The sequence below is a fragment of the Phalacrocorax carbo genome, chromosome 19, assembly GCF_963921805.1.
Source record: "Phalacrocorax carbo chromosome 19, bPhaCar2.1, whole genome shotgun sequence".
NCBI lineage: Eukaryota > Metazoa > Chordata > Aves > Suliformes > Phalacrocoracidae > Phalacrocorax > Phalacrocorax carbo.
Window position 1 is genome coordinate 4648658 of NC_087531.1, and position 21288 is coordinate 4669945.

The window sequence follows — 21288 nt, forward strand, 5'->3', positions numbered from 1 at the left end:
GTGTTGGTTCTTCCCCTGCAAGCTCTACTATTCTCTCCCGTCCCTATTTAATAAGGTCAGCAAACATTTCTATTCATGTGGCAATGGTCTTGGTAGGTTGATGGGGTAAAAAGACCCATTCTAGAGTAACAAGAAGGTCGTTACATCGTGGATCCCACTGTCCAATTATAGCAAGAGGCTGCTCCTCTTGGTTACAGACAAACAGTGTGAGTGGGATGTCTTCACTGCGACAATGGCATTGTTGATTCGACAGTTTGTCGTTGATTATCTGTAATGCTTGTTGTGCCTCTGGTGTCCAACTTCATGGTGCGTTTATATCGGTGTCTCCTTTTAACAGGTCAAACAGGAGAGTAAGAGTGACGTTGTCAATGCCGCATTGGATTCGAATCCAATTAATATTACCTAATAGTTTCTGTACATCGTTTAAGGTCTGAATATTGGTGGTTATTTCCACGTTTTGAGGCTGGATGGTTTGTTCCAAAATTTTCTATCCTAAATACCTCCACGGAGGTTCTGTCTGTATCTTTTCAGGGGCTATCTGAAGTCCTGCATCCTGCAGTGCTTGCTTTAAGGCCTGAAGGGCCTCTTCGAGCACAGTACGAGTTGGCCCTGCTAACAATAGATCGTCCATGTAATGTTACATGTAAATATTTGGATAACATTGTCTAATTGGCTGAATTGCCTTTGCAACGTATGACTGACACATTGTTGGGGAGTTTTTCATTCCCTGAGGGAGTACAGTCCAGGGATATCGATCCATTGGCTCCCCCTTATTATGTTTTGGCACTGAAAAAGCAAATTTTGGAGCATCGTCTGGGTGCAGCAGGATGGTAAAAAAGCAGTCTTTCAGATCAACAATGATTATATCCCAATTGGATGGAATCATTGTAGGTGATGGTAGGCTGGGTTGTAACGAGCCCATATCCTCTATGACTGTGTTTATCTGCCGTAAATCATGCAACAATCTCCATTTTCCACTTTTCTTTTTGATTACAAATACTGGGGAATTCCATGGACTGTTTGTCGGTACTATGTGTCCTTGCGCAAGCTGGTCCTGGACCAGCTCCTGTAGGGCTGTGACCTTTTCCTGGGTGAGCAGCCATTGATCCACCCATACGGGGGTCTCTCTTGTCCATTTGAGGCGGAGTGGCGGTCGCGCCTCAATGGCCGCTACCAAAAATGTTCAGGGGTGGAGATGGTAAATCTGCACTGTCCCATCACATCACGTCCCAGCAGGCTGATGGGAATGGGTGTGATATAAGGATGAACAGTACATGTCATTCCCTCTTGGGTCTTTATCGTGAGGATTGTAGAACTTTGAAATGTGCTGGACAGGCCTCCGACTCCTACTAATCCACTAGCTGGGGATGTTGTAGGCCATGTGGAAGGCCAATCTTTGGCCACGATAACCGTAACATCTGCGTCTGTATCTACTAGCATCGTGCATTGGCTCGTCTGTGGTTGCTCGGTAGGATTCCACAGGGTTAAATGTATGGTTGGACGATGTCGCGTGATATCTGATGTCCAAAAAACAGCTGGTTGCCCTGTTGATCCAAACCCAGCAGAGCCGCAACTTGTTTCACTGGCTGTTGGTACTATTGCTCGAAAAAGTATTAATTGTGCAATCCGGGTTCCTTTCGGAACTGACAGCGGTGGGGCCGGTGTCCAGACCATAGCTTGTATTTGGCCACTATAATCAGCATCAATTACTCCAGGAAGGACAAACAGGCCTGTCATGGTGGTACTGGAACAACCTAGCAACAGTGCACTACACCATCACCCAATTGGCCCCTTCACATTCAATGGAATGCGATGTACACGTGTGCCCCAGAGAGTTGAGTCTTCTACTGTGGCGACATCTAGTCCGGCACTCCCTCAGGTGCTGGCGGAGAGGGTGCCCACGGTGGTAAGCAGGGTGGTTGCATTCCAGGTGGAGTTGGAGATTGTCATTGCGCGACCTCGCCCCGCGCTCCGCCTCCCGTTTCCCTGCCGCGCTGGCAGGGACTGTCCATCTGCATCATATTTGGATCTGCACTGGCTCGCCCAATGGTGTCCTTTACCACACCTTGGGCAAAGCGTAGACGGCGTGGCGGGCATACTAGGGGCTCCTCCTCCTTGTCTTTGTTGAGGGCACTCAATAAATAAGTGGTCTGGGCTTCCACAGTGGTAGCACCATTTCTTTGTGTCTCTATTCATTGTTAAAGCTGCTGCAAAGGCTGATGCTAAGGACTCTGTTTGATGAGCAATAGAGCCTACACGGTTGAAAGCCTCGATCATTTGCACCAGGTTAGTATTGATTGGCAGTGTTTGTAATAACTTTTTACAATTGGTATTTGCATTTTCTACCGCTAATTTCAACAGCAGTGCTTCTTTTGCTTCTCTGTTGTCTACCTGCTTGTCTAATGCATCCCGCAAGCGATCCACAAACTGTATATAGGGTTTGGTTGGCTGATGTTGGGCTCGAGTAAATGATAGAGATGGCTTTCCAGCTTCCGGAATTTTTAACATAGCTTGAAGAGCAAGAGTGGCAGACTGTCGGAGTATGTTCTCATCCAACCGCGCCTGTAGACGTGGGTCTGCTATGGGATCCATGCCCATTAACTGTGATATGCCTGCCCCTAAAAGAGGGTCTCCTTGCCGTCATTCTAAATTTTGAAGGGCAGCTTGTTCACAAAGTTCCCTCCATTTTTGCTCCCACAACAAATTCTGTGTTGGGGTTAATATCATAGCCGCTATTGTTCGTAAATCATAGTGACACAATAACTGCCCTGTCATCACATTTTCAAGCAGAGATTGGGAAAATGGAGCTGCAAGCCTGTATGTAGTTACTGTTTTTCTTAATTCTTTTATTAGATCCCATTGAAAAGGGCCCCAGTCATTGGGTCCTCCATCTCTGATCAATACTGGAAAGACTAGTCCTGCCACCCCTTACTCCTTTATTGCATCTCGTTGCAGTTGTTTCCATCAGTCCCGGGGGTCAAAGGACGTTGGTGGCTGTAAAACAGCTGTCATGGGTGGTATGAATGGCAGAGCCATCGGCTTTAACAGGGGCAACGGCAACGGCTCTGTGTCTGCGTCTAAATCTACTAAGTCATTTTCTGGCGGGGACTCCCTACAAGGAGTCCCACCGCCCTTGTCCTCGCCTCCGGTCACTGTCTGTGCAGCTATGGTTTCCACCCTTTTCTCCGCTTGCCAGGACCTTAATGTTTCCAACACCAGCTGCCAGGTGGTCATCACCTCCTTGGCAGTCTCATCCCCCCAGGAGGTGGCCTCCCATACTGTTGTCCCCACTTCTTCCCATGTTTTAATATCGAACGCTGCTGAGACTGTTGATGGAGCCCCATGCTTTTGCAGGAATTTCAGTAATAACTTTACTTTAAAAGTATCATATTTAATGCCTCGCTTGCTCAATAACTGAATCAGTAACTTAACAATCGCCTCTTCTTCAGCAGAGAGATTCGCTCCCATGGTTACTGCCCCAGCCGCTCACCTGTAATATTAAGGTGATGTCCCGGGATTAAAGCTGCGGTCCTGCTGTCAGCTTGGTTCGTCCGGCTGGGGTCTCTGCGGATGCTGCTCCTCAGTGTTGCTCTCCCATGTTGGGGGTCATCGTTTGCAGGGATGAATGTCATGGACTCCTGACAGATGTTCTGCAGAAGACCTTTATTGTCAGCTTTTCACTGCTTATATATCTTTTTGACACATTCCTCACGCGATCACGTGCACAGTTTCTGTTATTCGTCAGCTACCTCTAAGCACGTGCCTTATGCTACATTCTAATAGGCTGTTCTATTTGTGCTACTTCATTTGTTTTTGCTTACTTAAATCTAGTAATCCATTATATGATTTTTCCAAAAGTAGAGACCAAAGAAGATGCCATAAGCTTCTCTCATGCCCAACAGAACCAGTTCCAGATGGCTGCAAGATGGACCTGATGCTGGACAAAACTGAGCCAATCAGCAATGTTGGTAGCACCTCTGTAATAACATATTTGAGAAAAGGGTAAAAACTGCTGCACAGCAGCAGCTGGGGGAGAGGAGCAAGAATATGTGAGAGAAACAACTCTTCAGACAGCAAGGTTAGTGAAGAAGGAGGGGGAGGAGGTGCTCCAGGAACTGGAGCAGAGCTTTCCCTGCAGCCTGTGGTGAAGACCATGGTGAAGCAGGTTGTCCCCCTGCAGCCCATGGTGGTGCACAGTGGAGCAGATATCCACCCTGCAGCCCATGGACGACCCCATGGTGGTGCAAGTGGATGTGCCCTGAAAGAAGCTGTGACCCCATGGAATGTGCACGCTGGAGCAGACTCCTAGCATGACCTGGAACCTGTGGAGAGGAGCCCATGCTGGAGCAGTTCATGAAGAACTGCAGCCTGTGGGAAGGACCCACATTGGAGCAGTTTGTGAATTACTGTCTCCCTGTTGGAGGGACCCCACATTAGAGCAGGGGAAGAGAGTGAGGAGGAAGGAGCAGCAGAGACAACGTGTGATGAACTGACCACAACCCCTATTTCCTGTCCCCCCATGGCACTTGGGGTGTTTTCCCCAAAACAGGATCATTCACCTGGTGTGCAATATGCCAAGATACACATAGAGCAGAGGTATTTTATTCATTTCATATTTGCACAAAGATGGGTGCTAGGTGGTAACTCCACAAAGCTAGCACACAGCACGAAAAAAACACCACGTATTTATATTGTTACATGATTAGTAAAAACCTGCCTAAATTCATAGTCATTGATTAGTAGTTATCATTACATCTGCTATTGGTTAGCTATATTTCAACTAGCCTCACTAGCTATGTAAATTAGCATGCATGCTCCCTACAGGAGCTGAGGGGGAAAGTCTCAGTCCTGAATTGAGTCAGTGGTCATGATCTCCCCCTGCCACCTTTACCTTTCCACTAGTTACGGCAGTTTTGACTGACTTCACACTTTATCACCCAGCTTTCGGCACCTTCTGGGAAAGGATGTTCCCTTTTATCAGTCCCTCAGTTCTTCTTCAAGGATATAGTTGTAAAACAAATGCTTCCTTATCTCAGCTCCCTCCTCTGACCACCAGATTCTGTTTTGCAAAGCTCAAATGGTTCATTATTATTATTTAGTGGAAAATATAATTTTCTGCAGGATATCGGGGGGAGGAGGTAGGGAATCGGGAGTTAAGTTGAGCCTGGGAAGAAGGGAGGGGTGGGTGGAAGGTGTTTTAAAATTTGTTCTTATTTCTCATTATCCTACTCTGAATTGATTGGCAATAAGTTAAATTAGCTTCCTGCTGACGCGGAAGTCACAGACACAGCACACGATCAAGCAGATGTCACTTTATTGCAGACACAGCACGGTTAATATAGCTCTTTAACCACCTTATCATGCACAAGTCTATTGTTAATTGGTCAGCTGTGTTTGGCCACTCGCTGTTAGTTATATTCGGATTTGTTTATACTCTTAATCCACGTGCACAGCCTGATCTGCCCATATCCTGCTTTTAGTTCCGCTAGTCGGTGGTTACTTCCCCTTTTTCCTTCTTGCTTCATGCCTTTAAAACTGCAGTTGACTTCTGCGATGTCCTTGAGGCCGCCTTGTTTGCCAGCAGATTAAGTCCACACAGTCTGAGTCTGGATTGTTCACTACGTGTCCTTGGCTTTCCAGATATCCCACAGCTTCCCCCAGTCATCTGGTTTGCCCATGACAGTAATTGCTGAGTGATCTCCCTGCCCTTATCTTGACCCATGAGCCTTTCATTGTATTTTTTTCTCCCCCTGTCCATTTGAAGAGGGGGAGTGATAGAGTGGCTTGGTGGGTATGTGGCAGCCAGCTAAGGTCAACCTACCACAGTATTTTATTTACTGAAAATGTTCAGGAAACTTATTTTGTGGAAAAAAGAATAAAAACCTGATTAAACATTTACCAATACTACAGAGAGTGCATTACATTGCCTGAAAGTAAACTAAAGTGAGTTGCTTTAAGTTAGCTACAATGAGCAAATGATGCATAAAATGAGTGAGGCCGGGGAAGTCTCACTCTGCCAATATCAACCATCTGGCTAACATCTTGGTGCTTAGGTTTTGCATCAGTCTCAAAAAAGCCAGCAATTGTGAGCTGTAACCTCCAGGCACAAAAGAGCAAGTTTTACAGAAGAGTCATCCTTTTCTCTGAATTAATTTAGGATGGTGTCGTGGTTCAGCCTCAGCTGGTAACTGAACACCACGCAGCCGCTCGCTTACTCCCACCCACCCTTGTGGGATGGGGAAGAGAATCAGACGAGCAAAAGAACTTGTGGGTTGAGATAAGCACAGTTTAATGATTACAATAAAATGATGATGATAAATGATTATGATAATAATGACAATAATGTTAATATAATAAAATGGAAAAGGAAGGGAAAGGGAAAACAGGAAAAAAAACCCACGGAAACACAAACGATACAACCGCTCACCACCCGCCGACCGACGCTGCTCCTCCCCGAGCCGCGATTGCTCCCTCCCTACCCAGCCAGCCCCTCCCAGGTAACATACTGGGCATGATGTTACATGATATGGAATATCCCTTTGGTCAGTTTGAATCCACTCTCTTAGCTGTGCCCCCTCCCCTCCCGGCTTCTTGTGCACCCAGCAGAGCATGGGAGGCTAGACATGTCCTTGACTAGTACAAGCGCTACCCAGCAACATCCCAAACATCTGTGTGTTATCTCAACAGGTTTTTTTCCATGCTAATTTCAAAGCACAGCACTATACCAGCTAGAGTGAAGAAAATTAACTCTATCCCAGCTGAAACCATGACAGTATCCACCCCTTATTCCATATCATTGACATCATGCTCAGGTCCCATACTATTCAGTACAAATTCAATAATCCCTACCCATCTTCTCATCCTTTAACAGTATATACAGATTTTTTTTTCATTTATCATTCCCCTAGTCTATGGAACACCCCTGTAAAATGCCTGTGAAATGTCCATTGAGTTCATTTAGTCCATGACTCTGGGTTTCATCTATTGTAAGGGTCCTTCAGAGAGGCGGTGTGTGTGGGGTCAGATTGTTGCATGTCAGTCCTCGTTCCATCACTGCTGCACTGGTAGTTCGTGTTCTCTCACTGCTGCACTTTGCTCGGTTCCATTGAAAGTTCATTTGCTATTATTATTAATTGGGAGATTCCCACCATGATAACATTCCATTGATATGGCATATAGCAACCATAGTAGTGATGACATGCAACATAATATAGCAATTAACAGCATATTATTCAGTTCATTGACAGTTTTCACCCAAAATTAAATCCCCCTGAGGTACACACCGGACTCCTCCATCCTCCCGCATAACCCACCAAGTGCACCCAGGTCCTCGAGCAAACGCAATCCCACGAGTGGGTTTGCCTCTGCTGGAAGCAGGAATAACCCAGACTGTCTTGCCCAACGTATTTTTTATGTGCACTACAGGGACTCTATCCCCTTCCACAGTACGTAAGGATTCTGACTGGCCAGGGCCAGCTCGGTTGGCAGATCCCCTTGTGTTGACTAACCAGGTGGCTTTTGCTAAATGTGCATCCCAGTGTTTAAATGTTCCACCCCCCATTGCTCTCAGTGTAGTTTTTAACAGTCCATTGTACCGTTCAATTTTCCCAGAGGCTGGTGCGTGATAGGGGATTGTTGCTGTACGCCTCTATGGGAGAACTTATCTTGGGCCGCATGTCTCTGGGACACAGGGCTCTACCCACCCTGGGGACAGTGATGTACAGACATCAATATGATGGATACAAAATGTCCGTTTATTTAACTGCGTCACACGCTTATATAGCTCTTGCGCTTCCTGTTCCTGCCACTCCTATGGGGAGGAGTCTATCTTTCCGTCACAGCCCGTGATCTTCCGGTCACCGATCCCTGTCTATTCCCCTACATCTCCCCCTCCCCATGCTGCTAAAAGTTCTACAAAGCTACTTGCGTAAGCAGATACATATTGCAGTCAGGTCTACATTCATGTAATACTTGCAGGCGCTCCCTAATTTGTCTTATAACACAGCATAACAATGGCAGCCCACAAGTAACCATGGTTACTACACACAACAAGATCCCCCTAATTATTACTATCCAATCCCAGTTCATATCTCTCTTTTGCCGCCCTTTCCCAGTGTCGCTCTTGTTGCAATATTGCTTGCGATCTTGTCAAGGAGCTCATTTCTTTTCCCAATGGTACGGCTAGCATGAGGATCCATGTGAGCAGACCCTGCAAAGAGACAACTCAGAAAGGGATTATTCATTGTACATCCTTGCACAGTTCTGCTTTCACACACTTTGCAGGCACCCATTCTATGCGCCCTTCATTCTCAACCGCGGCGTAGCCCCTCCCCAGGCATCTCAGTTTCCATCCTCTCTCCCATTGCTCACTGCCTGGGAACCTTACTCGTACCTGCGGATAGCGCTCGCCGGCTTGAGCTTTGCCAAAGTGCTTCTCCACTGCTGTAACTTGCTCCTGCCCTTGTATAAAATGATTAAGCGAATATAATGCACGCATTAAAATAGTTTGCTGAGCTGCTACGGGTATAGCTCCCTTATACCCCTCCCCCTCCCCAAGCTGTATTATCTTTGCTTTCAAGGTGCGATGAGCGCGTTCAACTATTGCCTGCCCCGTGCTATTGTAAGCAATGCCGTGTTTTAATACAATATTCCAAGCTTTACACCGTTCTTCGGTACTTTGAGCCCGAAAGCATGGTCCATTGTCTGTTTTTATCTCGGTGGGCTTTCCAAGCCACGCCATCACCGTGGTCCAATGTGCAGCCAACTGCGTTGCGGTCTGCTTCCGATGTTGAGTAGCCATGATGACTCCACTATATGTATCAATTGTAATTGCGAGGTGCCGTCCAGGGGCCAACTGTGGACATTCAGTAAAGTCAGTCTGCCAGTTAGCATTTGCTTCCAGTCCTCGAGGGTTGACTCCTGCCTCCCACAATGGCGAGTGCTGACAGTAAGGACAGGTGGCTACTACTTCTCTTGCTGCTCTTATTGAGATGCCACACTCCTTTGCCAAGGCTTTAGCACCCAGGTGCAGTTGTTCATGCAGTTTCTTTGCCTCCGTCAATGTCCAGACTCCCGCGGCTGCCTCATCAGCCATGCGATTCCCCTCAATCAGCGGTCCAGGCCCTGTCTGATGACTGCGAATGTGAATTACTGTCACAGTTGCTCCTCACTGTGATAAAGCAACCTCTAGCATCAAGGCAATTTCCGTGTGTGGTACACCCTCTCGTTTCATGGACGTGACTAAATTATACATGTATAAAGAGTCCGTGCACACATTTATATGCCGATCTATATCCTTTCGCAGGGCCATCTCTAGCGCTTTCGCTTCTAGCCACTGCACACTTTTACCCTGCTCCTCATACGTCTGGCGCATCCAACTATTCTCTTCTTTCCACACTACTGCCGCTCTGTTCGTCTTCGAGGAAGCGTCTGTGAAATATGTTGGTCCTCTGTGAGGGGTATCCAAAACTCTACTATCCACACTTAAATCCACCACTTTGGCTGTCTTGGCCCACCTCTGTACCGCGCCTGTGATGATTTTCCCTGGGTACGAGAATACCGCCAATTGTATATCCTCTTCACTCTCTACCACCTTCCGCCATTTCTCCCCATTCCACGGCACTGTCAGCTTATCTGGCTCCTTCCCAAAGATTCCCTTGCTATCCCGTCGCAGACGCCAAATCATTCCCCCGGCTACCTTGACTTTTGTGGAGAATGCATCCTTGGGAACCTTCTGATATACCCATCGCAGTGGTTTTTCTTCCCCCGCCCGTATTTGAAATAGCAATCCTAATCCTCCACCGGCGGTCAGAATCCAACCTGCGATTAATTCCTCCTGAGGGTCCCACAGCCATACTCCTTCCTTTTGCATTCGATGTTCTATCATCTGCAACTGCTGGACTGCCTCAGCGTCTAAACTCCTGGGCTCCCATGGGTCGGTCCCTTTCAGCAACGCATAGAAAGGTTGCATCTCCTCACCGGTGACGCGCACGAATGTTCGCAACCACTGCAGTGCTCCTACCAGCTTCTGTACATCGTGTAAATATTTTACCTTAGGTGTAAGTTTAATAGGCTGAGCTTGTGTGCAATCCCCTTGTATTCTAGCACCCAGAAATCCACACACTGGTCCTCGCTGTACCTTTGCCTCAGCTACCTTGAGGCCCTGTCCCGCAAGGCCCCTTTGGGTGTCTGAAAAGACTTGTTCACACAACGCCTGGGTGGGCGCAGCTATGAGGACGTCATCCATGTAGTGGATCATGTAGATTCTCTCCTGATACTGCTGCCTTACTTGCTGCAATGCAGAAGCCACATACCTCTGGCAGATCGCTGGAGAATTTTTCATCCCCTGCGGAAGTACTGTCCACTGCCATCTACTACCTGGTTCTGCGCGGTTCACCGCAGGCAGAGTAAAGGCAAATCTCTTTCTATCATCTGGATGTAGCGGAATACTCTAGAAGCAGTCTTTGATATCTAAAACAATGACTCGCCATCCTTTCGGGACAGCACTCAGATCTGGTAGGCCGGGTTGGAGAGGCCCCATGTCCTCCATTTGCTGATTTACTGCTCTAAGGTCATGCAGCATCCTCCATTGGTTTTTATCTTTCTTTTTTATAGCAAATATAGGGATGTTCCAGGTGCTCATCGAGGGCTCTAGGTGCCCTGCTTCGTGCTCTCGTTTTACTATAGCTCTTACAGCCTCTGTTTTCTCTGTTGTCAGGGGCCACTGCTCCACCCAGACAGGCTGTTCAGTTTTCCACACCAACTTGTGCTGACAAAGCCCCTCTGAGGCAGTGGCCCTTATGCTAAATCTTTCAACCCGATCCCCATCTGGGCAAGGGCGTCCCGCCCCAACAAGGGGCTTGCTACCCCATCTGCTACTAGTATGGTCACTACGGCCGTGAGGAGCTTCCCTGCCTCCTCGTCCATGACTTCGAGTTTCACAGGGCAAGTACTAGTCCTCGTTTGTTGTTCTCCTCCCACCCCTATTATACGTTTTCCCGTGGCAAGGGGCCAAGTTGGTGGCCACCGTTCGAGTGGCATTATTGTGACATCTGCCCCGGTATCCACTAACATTCCCAGGCATATCCGTGCCGGGCAACTCGGCTCTTGCGGGGTAATCATCACCGCCGCCATGGGTCTCTCGTCACAGCCTATGACCAAGGCCACGCGGGGGCTGTAACCTGCAAATCTTGCTGGTTCTGCTCCCCTGCCTGAAGGTTCACTCCCCCTTGGCCCGCTACGGTGGGCCAAGCTCCTGGCACTGGCACCATGATGGGGGCCATTTGACTCACAGGAGGCACGAATCCCCCTCGCTTTGCCCTCCTTTGGCCGTTTCCCGGCTTTGTGGCTGGACAATCTCTTGCCAGGTGTCCTGGCTTCCCACACACCCAGCACCTCCCTACTGGGCGCGCTCCTCCTCCATTACGTCCTCCCCTTTCCCCTAGCGGGCACCCAGCTTTAAAGTGCCCTTGCCATCCACACAAGTGACATCTCGGCCCCACCTTGGCCGCTTGCACCATCACCCTTTCTTCGCTTCCACAGTCAGGGTTCTGGCAGATGTGCGCTCCCACACCTCCATGCTGATTCAACGCCTCCTGGCGCAAGACATGCCTGATGGTTTGACCCAATGATGCCCCCACCGCCACGGTGCAGAGGACATCTTGTGTTTGCAGATTTGCTTGATTTCAGAGGCAATCCATAAGGACTGCCTCCTTGGCTGCTTGTGGCAATTCTGATTCTATAATAGCCTTCTGCAACCTGTCACAAAATGTTGTAAATGGCTCTGCTAGTCCTTGCTGTATCTTTTGCCAAGGTTCCGCTCTTTTTTTTTTTTTTAATACCTGCCCACTTCGCTATACGCTCTACGGGAACTCTCCATCACCACCTGCAGCTCCCTGCCCCTCCTCCAGGAGCTATCCGGACAGGGAATATCCCGGGCATCTCTGTCCTTGCTCCATCGAGGCTACAATCTCTGGCTATCAGCCGCCAGTTAGGTAACTCGACTGACTGTCGCTGGGGCGCCCCCTTCGTTAAGAGTCCTGTCTGCCTCCGAGTTACTTCCCCTAGTGCGCGCATAGCCTGCTGCAGCTGCCGCAGCACGTCCTCCGCGGACCCCTCCGGAGCTGCAGCGCCCCGGACCTCCCCTTTTGGCAGTCCCTCTCTTCCCTCACTCTGATTGGTCCTCCGAGTCCCTGCTGCCTTATGCCTCTTTTTTGCGCGCTGCAGGCAATCTGCCCCATCTTCCCACATGTGGACATCGGTTTCTCCCCCAACTTCTGATTCGCTGCTACTCGAGCTTGATCTATACCCACCCTGTCCTCCCCTCCAGGCACCCCAATCCCCCTCCTCGTCCGACTCCCATCTCAAGGGTTGCCCCGGGAGCCAGTCTCGAGGGTCGGGCAGAGGGCGGTGCCGCTGCCGGCGCTGCTTCCGGCGCTGATCATCCTCCTCCTTCCGCTCCGTCACTCCCGCTGCGTCCGCTGCCACGTCCCCCTCCCCTCGCGCAGGTACCCGCGCCTGTGCCAAATCGTCCCAGGGGTATGCAGGGGGGCATTCCAAAGGTCCTGCTGGCTCAACAGGGAACACCGCCGCTTCCCGATCCACCTCCTTGGGAGCCTCAGACTGAGTCGCTGGCCAGGCTACTCCGTCCGAACTCTCCCCTTCTTTCCCATCCCCCGCGATGCTTGCCCCTGTCTGCGTCCCCACTGCCGATCCTGGGTCTATTTCCGGGCTACTGTCGCCTGTAGCACCGTGCAGGCACAGCCGCGCCTGCCGCCACGTCTCCTGATCATCCCGAGCTTTCAATAGTAACCGGTGTATCTTTCCCCAGAGCTGTATGTACTGGGGTTTTCCCATCATAGCCCTTTCGGCTAACTCCTCTTTAATTCTCACCCAATTATCTTTATTAAATATGTCTGCGGGACTCCGTATGAGCCCCTGCGTAATCATCCATTGGATGGCCTTTGAGGTAGGCGCCTTCGAAATCGAAGTTCCATATTCCTTCCCCAATCCCTTCAGTACCTTTACGACTGATTCCATGGCGTGCCCGCCAACCTGCGGCTCCCCGTCCCGCCCCTGCGTGCCTCAAGCTATCTTTTCCCCCCGGCGAACTTGCCATGTCGCCCCGCCGATCACGTCGGGGTCACCACTTGTTGCTGTACGCTTCTACGGGAGAACTTATCTTGGGCCGCATATCTCCGGGACACAGGGCTCTACCCATCCTGGGGACAGTGATGCACAGACATCAATATGATGGATACAAAATGTCCGTTTATTTAGCTGCGTCACACGCTTATATAGCTCTTGCGGTTCCTGTTCCTGCCACTCCTATGGGGAGGAGTCTATCTTTCCTTCACAGCCCGTGATCTTCCGGTTGCCGATCCCTGTCTATTCCCCTACAGTAAGCCATCTCTATCAAGTGACCCGGAAAAAGAATGATTTCAAATGGGGCCCTGAGCAACGACAAGCCTTTGAACAGATTAAACGAGAAATAGTTCATGCAGTAGCTCTTGGGCCAGTCCGGGCAGGACAAGATGTAAAAAAAGTGCTCTACACTGCAGCTGGGGAGAATGGCCCTACCTGGAGCCCCTGGCAGAAAGCACATGGGGAGACCCAACGTCGACCCCTAGGGTTTTGGAGTCGGGGATACAGAGGGTCTGAAGCCTGCTCTACTCCAACTGAAAAAGAGATATTGGCAGCATATGAAGGGGTTCGAGCTGCTTCAGAAGTGGTTGGTACTGAAGCACAGCTGCTCCTGACACCCCGACTGCCAGTGCTGGGCTGGATGTTCAAAGGAAACATCCCCTCTACACACCATGCAATTGATGCTACGTGGAGTAAATGGGTTGCACTGATCACCCAGCGGGCTCGAGTAGGAAACCCCAGTGGCCTAGGGATCTTGGAAGTGATTATGGACTGGCCAGAAGGCAAAGACTTTGGAATATCACCAGAGGAGGAGGTGACACGTGCTGAAGAAGCCCCACTATATAACAAACTGTCAGAAGATGAAAAGCAGTATGCCCTGTTTACTGATGGGTCCTGTCGCCTTGTGGGAAAGCACCGGAGATGGAAGGCTGCTGTATGGAGTCCTGCACGACAAGTAGCAGAAACTGCTGAAGGAGAAGGTGAATCGAGCCAGTTTGCAGAGGTAAAGACCATCCATCTGGCCTTAGACATTGCTGAACAGGAAAAGTGGCCAGTGATGTATCTTTATACTGACTCCTGATGGTGGCAAATGCCCTGTGGGGCTGGCTGCAGCAGTGGAAGCAAAGCAACTGGCAGCGCAGAGGCAAACCCACCTGGGCTGCCGCATTGTGGCAAGATATTGCTGCCCGGGTAGAGAACCTGGTTGTAAAGGTACGTCATGTGGATGCTCACGTCCCCAAGAGTCGGGCCACTGAAGAACATCGAAACAACCAGCAGGTAGATGAGGCTGCCAAGATTGAAGTGGCTGAGGTGGATCTGGACTGGCAACATAAGGGTGAACTATTTCTAGCTCGGTGGGCCCATGACACCTCAGGCCATCAAGGGAGAGATGCAACATACAGGTGGGCTCGTGATCGAGGGGTGGACTTGACTATGGATATTATTGCACAGGTTATCCACAAATGTGACACATGCGCTGCAATCAAGCAAGTGAAGCGGGTAAAGCCTCTGTGGTATGGGGGACGATGGCTGAAATATAAATATGGGGAGGCCTGGCAAATTGACTATATCACACTCCCACAGACCCGCCAAGGCAAGCGCCATGTGCTCACCATGTTAGAAACAATGACTGGCTGGCTGGAAACATATCCTGTCCCCCACGCCACTGCCCGGAACACTATCCTGGGTCTTGAGAAACAAGTCCTGTGGCGACACGGCACCCCAGAGACATTTGAGTCAGACAACGGGACTCATTTCCGAAATAGCCTCATAGACACCTAGGCCAAAGAGCACGGCATTGAGTGGGTGTATCACATCCCCTGTCAGGCACCAGCCTCTGGGAAAATTGAACGGTACAATGGACTGTTAAAAACTACACTGAGAGCAATGGGGGGGTGGGACATTCAAGCACTGGAATACACATTTAGCAAAAGCCACCTGGCTAGTCAACACGAGGGGATCTGCCAACTGAGCTGGCCCTGCCCAGTCAGAAATCCTACATACTGTGGAAGGGGATAGAGTCCCTGTAGTGCACACAAAAAGTATGCTGGGCAAAACAGTCTGGGTTCTTCCTGCCTCCGGCAAAGGCAAACCCATTCGTGGGATTGCTTTTGCCTGAGGACCTGGGTGCACTTGGTGGGTGATGCGGGAGGATGGAGAAATCCGGTGTGTGCCTCAAGGGGATTTGATTTTGGGCGAAAACAGCCAATGAACTGAATGGCACAATGCGAACTGTTATATAATACTGTGTGTCACCTCTGTGTTGTATCAATGATATCAGAGTACGAGCCTCCCAACCCATGGAAGATAAACTGTGAAACAAGCCGTGCAGCAGTGATGGAACGATGACTGACTCGGTATGCAGCAACCCAACGCCACACACACCATCTCTCCCACCCTGAAAGACTGATACAACAGATGGAGCCCAGAGTCATGGACTAGGTGTACTCAATGGACATTTTAATGGACATTGTACAGGGAAGGTCCATGAACTAAGGGAATGATGTCTGTGTATTATGTTAAAGGATGGGAAGGGGAGGGGTGGTGGGTGGCACGGTCGTATTGGATGGTATGGGACCTGGGCATGGTGTAAATGGTATGGAATAAGGGGTGGAGAATGTGCTGGTTTTGGCTGAGAAGAGGTTAATTCTTCTCACTGTGGGGGGTCAGCTACCTTTCCAGCTTCCTGGGCTCTGCCGAGTAGGCAGGGGGGCTGGGAGGGGCAGGGCCATGGCGGGGCAGCTGACCCCGACTGGCCAATGGCAGGTTCATTCCATACCATGTGACACCATGACCAGTATATTAAGGGGAGGCAGGTTGCGGCTCGGGAGCAGCGCGGCGTCGAGTCGGCGGGCGATGAGCGGCTGCGTCGCGTGCGGTTTGTTTCAGCATTTCGTTTCCCTCCCTCCTCCTTCCCCCCTCCCCCGGGGTTTTGCGCCTCTTGTTATTCTTCTTCACATTGCATTTCTGTTGTTGTTTCTTTTAATTTTAATTATTAAACTGTTCTTATCCCAACCCACGAGCGTTACCCTTCTGATTCTCTCCCCCATCTACCGGTGGGGGAGTGAGCGAGCAACTGTGTGCGGCTGAGCTGCCCGCTAAACCACGACAGACAGGACCCAGCAGTAAACAGAGCATATAGCTTTTATTATGCAGTTGTGCCTCTTCAGCACAAATCACCTCCTTGGGCAATGCTCTGAAATTGGCCTTCTGGCCAGTCCATGACCTCTTCCAGGATTCCTGGACAGTTGCAGTACCCTATTCAAGCCTGTTGTGTGGTCAACACTACCCATTCACTCCACGTAGCACCAGTTGCTGTAGATCGCTTCCACCGCTGCTAATTCCTTCAGATGCTGGATACCTTCCTCAGTGGTGGTCCACTTGCCTCCATAGTTTACAAGATCTTCCTTTATAAGATACCTCGCCTTCATGCTTGACAAGGGCTGCCTCCAGAGGCTGCAGATTGTTACCCCTCTTCCAACTCCTTTGTCGATTCCCTGGTACCTTGCGAGGCATCCCAGCTGCTAGGCTTCCTTACCCTTCAATTCCTGACTGTGGACCCCAGTATCCCAGCATCAGAGCAACCAGGTGATAATTTGCTTGCCTGGAAGACAGCTGTAATCTTTCTGCATATCTCACAGCTCGCTCAGGGATAGGGACCAGATGGTTTTTGACTTGTTGATGATTTCTGTCTCTTCCCTCTCCTGTTCTTGCGGCTGGTCTGCTGCAGAACAGGCTGCCTCTTCTAATTCTTCCTCCTGCTCCCTGTCAGGAAGAACTTCTTCCCTCTACTAACCAGGTTGACCTCTGCTTCCATTGCTTCTTCTTAACTAGAGGAGCAACTGTTATAGTTGAGGGTTGGTTCTCTGGTTTAGCCACAGTGTCCATTTGTATGTCCTCAGGTCCAGAGATCCTCTCATCCCCTTGAGGGTGCTGGACACAGGTTCAGTAGCAGTAGGCCAGGCCCCAACACAGTGCTAGAAGTTGTGTTTCTTTGGTATAGGCAAAGCATCCTTCCTTCAAGTGGGCTGCCAAACCCACAGGATTCCACACCTGTTTGGGTGTGAAGTCCCAGACCATCAGAGGCAAAAATCACTCTAGGCACATGCCTAAATCATGTGTTATCATGTTATAAATCACATGTTATCATGTTAGGCATATGCCTAACCATGAAGTTGGTGAAGGGTTTAGAGGAGAAACCATGTGAGGAGCAGCTTGGTCTGTTCAGCCTGGAGAAGAGGAGACTGAGGGGAAACCTCATCGCAGTCTACAGCTTCCTCACAAGGGGAGGAGGAGGGGCAGGTGCTGATCTCTTCTCTCTGGTGACCAATGATAGGACCCAAGGGAATGGCAGGAATATGTGCCGGGGAGGTTTAGGTTGGATATTAGGAAAAGGTTCTTCACCCAGAGGGTGGTAGAGCACTGGAACAGGCTCCCCAGGGAGGTAGTCATGGTGCCAAGCCTGGCGATATTCAAGAAGCACTTGGACAACACCCTCAGAGACATGGTGTGAATTATGGGGATGTCCTGTGCAGGGTGTCATGGTTTCAGCTGCGATAGAGTTAATTTTCTTCACTCTAGCTGGTATAGTGCTGTGCTTTGAAATTAGCATGGAAAAAACCTGTTGAGATAACACACAGATGTTTAGGCTGTTGCTGGGCAGCGCTGATACTAGTCAAGGACATGTCTAGCTTCCCATGCTCTGCTGGGTGCACAAGAAGCCGGGAGGGGAGGGGGCACAGCTAAGAGAGTGGATTCAAACTGACCAAAGGGATATTCCATATCATGTAACGTCATGCCCAGTATGCTACCTGGGAGGGGCTGGCCGGGGGAGGGAGGGAGCAATCGCGGCTCGGGGACGGGCAGCGTCGGTCGGCGGGTGGTGAGCAGTTGTATCGTTCGTGTTTCTGCGTTTTTGTTCCCTGTTTTCCCTTTCCTTACTTTTCCCTTTTATTATATTAACATTACTGTCATTATTATCATAATCATTTATCATCATCATTCTATTGTAGTTATTAAACTGTGCTTATCTCAACCCACAAGTTCTTTTGCTCGTCCGATTCTCTTCCCCATCCCACAGGGGTGGGGGGGGGGGGGGTGAGCGAGCGGCTGCGTGGTGTTCAGTTGCCAGCTGAGGCTGAACCACGACAGTCTATTTTTGGCGCCCAACGTGGGGCGAGAAGGGTTTGAGATAATAACAGTTGCTGGTCACAGCATTGATTAATCTGCTCGCAGTATTAGCTTGTCCAGTCTTTACCATGCTGATTGTAAAGTACATGTTAAAACTTGCTGTTGGTTCTGTCAGCTGGCTGTGCTCTGCAGTGATTAGAGATATTTTGCCTAGGAGACTTGTTATTAAAACACTGGCCTTGACTGTTATCAGTTATTTAGGTTTTGCATGGAAGCCGTTACTGTACTACAGCTACCACCTCATGGAGGCAATTAGCAATTATACCTCCTCCTCTGAGGAGTTTTTTATGGAGGAAATACAGAATGGCACCGTAGCTACTATCTTATGTAATGTCTCCTCCCTCATAACAACAACTTTTCAGTATCTTGAACATCCTTGTGTAGTTAAGATACATCTGTTGATATTGCTTTGGCAAGTGGTATCAGATCTGTCTAAGGTTAGTAAGCAAGTTAAGAATATAATCCAGAGATCTGTCCCAAGGCTCGATAGCTATGCGTGGCAGGGTATGTGGGAAAGTATGGGCAAATGCCTAAGACGGTGGGCACCCCCTGTGGTGTGGGACTTCACCCCTGAACAAGTGCAGAATCCTGAAAAATTAGTAGAACATTTGGAGGAAATATGTTGTCACCCTGGCAATTCCAGAGACATACAGATCACTGCCATGTGCTGGGGTCTGGCTTATGCCTATCGAGCCCTATTTAACACTATTCAGTACCCCCAAGGGAAAGAGAAGGGAACTACTCCGACCCCCGTGACAAGTACTGCGGCCACCCAAACCCTCACGACAGACACTGCAGCTACTCCAACCCCAGCGACAAGCACTGCGGCCACCCAAACCGCCGTGACAGAGACTGCAGCTACTCCAACCCCGGTGATGAGCACTGTGGCCACCCAACCTGCCGCGACAGATACTGCAGTTACTCCAACCCCGGTGATGAGCACGGCGGCCACCCAACCCGCCGCGACAGAGACTGCAGCTACTCCAACCCCGGTGACGAGCACTGCGGCCACCCAACCCGCCGCGACAGAGACTGCAGCTACTCCAACCCCGGTGACGAGCACTGCGGCCACCCAACCCGCCGCGACAGAAACTGCAGCTGCTCCAACCCCAGCGACAAGCACTGCGGCCACCCAACCCGCCGCGACAGAGACTGCAGCTACTCCAACCCCGGTGACGAGCACTGCGGCCACCCAACCCGTTGCGACAGATACTGCAGCTGCTCCAACCCCGGTGATGAGCACGGCGGCCACTCAAACCCCCACGACAGGCACTGCAGCTACTCAAACCCCAGTGCCAAGCGTTGCAGCTGAACCAGAGGACCAACCTGTGCCAGTATCAGTCGCCCCTATACGCAAGAAGAAATCATGGAAGAGAAAGTCAACTCGTTTAGAAAGAGATTACGATGAACCAGGGCCATCACGAGAAGAGGAGGAGGAGGAGGAACCATGTGTATAAGAAACGGAAACTACCCGATCTCTATCCTTGAGTGAGTTGCGGGATATACGGAAAGATTTCGGGCGTCATTCAGGTGAGCACGTTATCACCTGGCTGCTCCGATGCTGGGATAATGGGGCCAGTAGTTTGGAATTAGAGGGGAAGGAAGCCAAACAACTGGGATCCCTCTCTAGGGAAGGGGGCATTGATAAAGCAATTGGAAAAGGAACACAAGCCCTCAGCCTCTGGAGGCGGCTCCTGGCCGCGGTGAGAGAGAGGTATCCCTTCAAAGAAGATATTGTATTTCGCCTAGGAAAATGGACGACCATGGAGAAAGGCATTCAGCATCTAAGGGAATTAGCCGTGCTTGAGGTGGTTTATGGTGACCTGGACGATCAACGGTCCTCCAAAGATCCAGATGAAGCCGAGTGCACACGACCCATGTGGCGGAAGTTTGTACGGAGCGCACCATCCTCGTATGCAACCTCATTGGCAGTGATGTCCTGGAGAGATGACGAGACACCAACGGTGGCTGAGTTGATTGATAGACTCCGGGAATATGAAGCGAATCTCTCTTCCTCGCTCGTCTCTGCTGTTGAGAAACTGTCCCGAGAGTTCCAGCAACTCAAAGAAGATATGTCCTACTCCCCACCAGTACGGACCAGTATCTCAGCCATTAGGAGTAATCGTCCCTTGGCTCAAGAGAAGGGATACACACGACGGGGCACCCTATGGTTTTACCTGCGTGATCACGGAGAGGACATGAAGAAGTGTGATGGAAAACCTACCTCAGCCTTAGAGGCACGGGTACGTGAGCTGCAAGGGAGAACAATTACTCAGGGAAGTTTCTCCAGGAGAGCTGCTGCCCCAGTTTCCCGTAAGCAATTCTCCAGACAGAGGAGCAGAAGTGCTGATGGCCTGACTGATCTTAACAGAGACACCCGTGATTCATATCTACCGGAAGTGAGTGATGAATACTATGATCAGGACTAGGGGGGCCCTGCCTCCAGCCAGGTGGAGGAAAGGGATAACCGGGTTTACTGGACTGTGTGGATCCGATGGCCTGGCACATCTGACCCACAGGAATATAGAGCTTTAGTGGACACCGGTGCACAGTGTACCTTAATGCCATCAAACTATATAGGGGCAGAACCCATCAGCATTGCTGGAGTGACAGGGGGATCCCAAGAGCTAACTGTATTGGAGGCCAAAGTGAGCCTAACTGGCAATGAGTGGCAGAAGCACCCCATTGTGACTGGCCCAGAGGCTCCGTGCATCCTTGGCATAGACTACCTCAGGAGAGGGTATTTCAAGGACCCAAAAGGTTACAAGTGGGCTTTTGGTGTAGCTGCCTTGGAGACGGCGGAAATTAAACACCTGTCTACTTTGCCTGGCCTCTCGAAGGACCCTTCTGTTGTGGGGTTGCTGAAGGTCAAAGAACAACAGGTGCCGATCGCCACCACAACAGTGCACCGACGGCAATATCGCACCAACAGAGACTCTCTGATCCCTATCCACG

At 50.1% G+C, this 21288-nt stretch overlaps 1 protein-coding gene across 2 annotated transcripts in view; it reads left to right on the forward strand.

The window, feature by feature from the left end:
• The window catches only part of LOC104040979 (protein FAM219A), a 254391-nt gene that overhangs the window by 121285 nt on the left and 111818 nt on the right, over positions 1-21288 (forward strand). The window contains exon 5 of one of the 2 annotated variants that reach the window (XM_064469593.1): positions 15425-15663. The exons of the other annotated variant lie outside the window; for it this stretch is intronic. Coding sequence (XP_064325663.1) covers positions 15425-15492 — 68 coding nt within the window. The 3' untranslated portion in view covers positions 15493-15663. Of the gene's footprint in view, positions 1-15424; positions 15664-21288 lie in introns of those variants that run through there. 2 annotated transcript variants of the gene reach the window in all.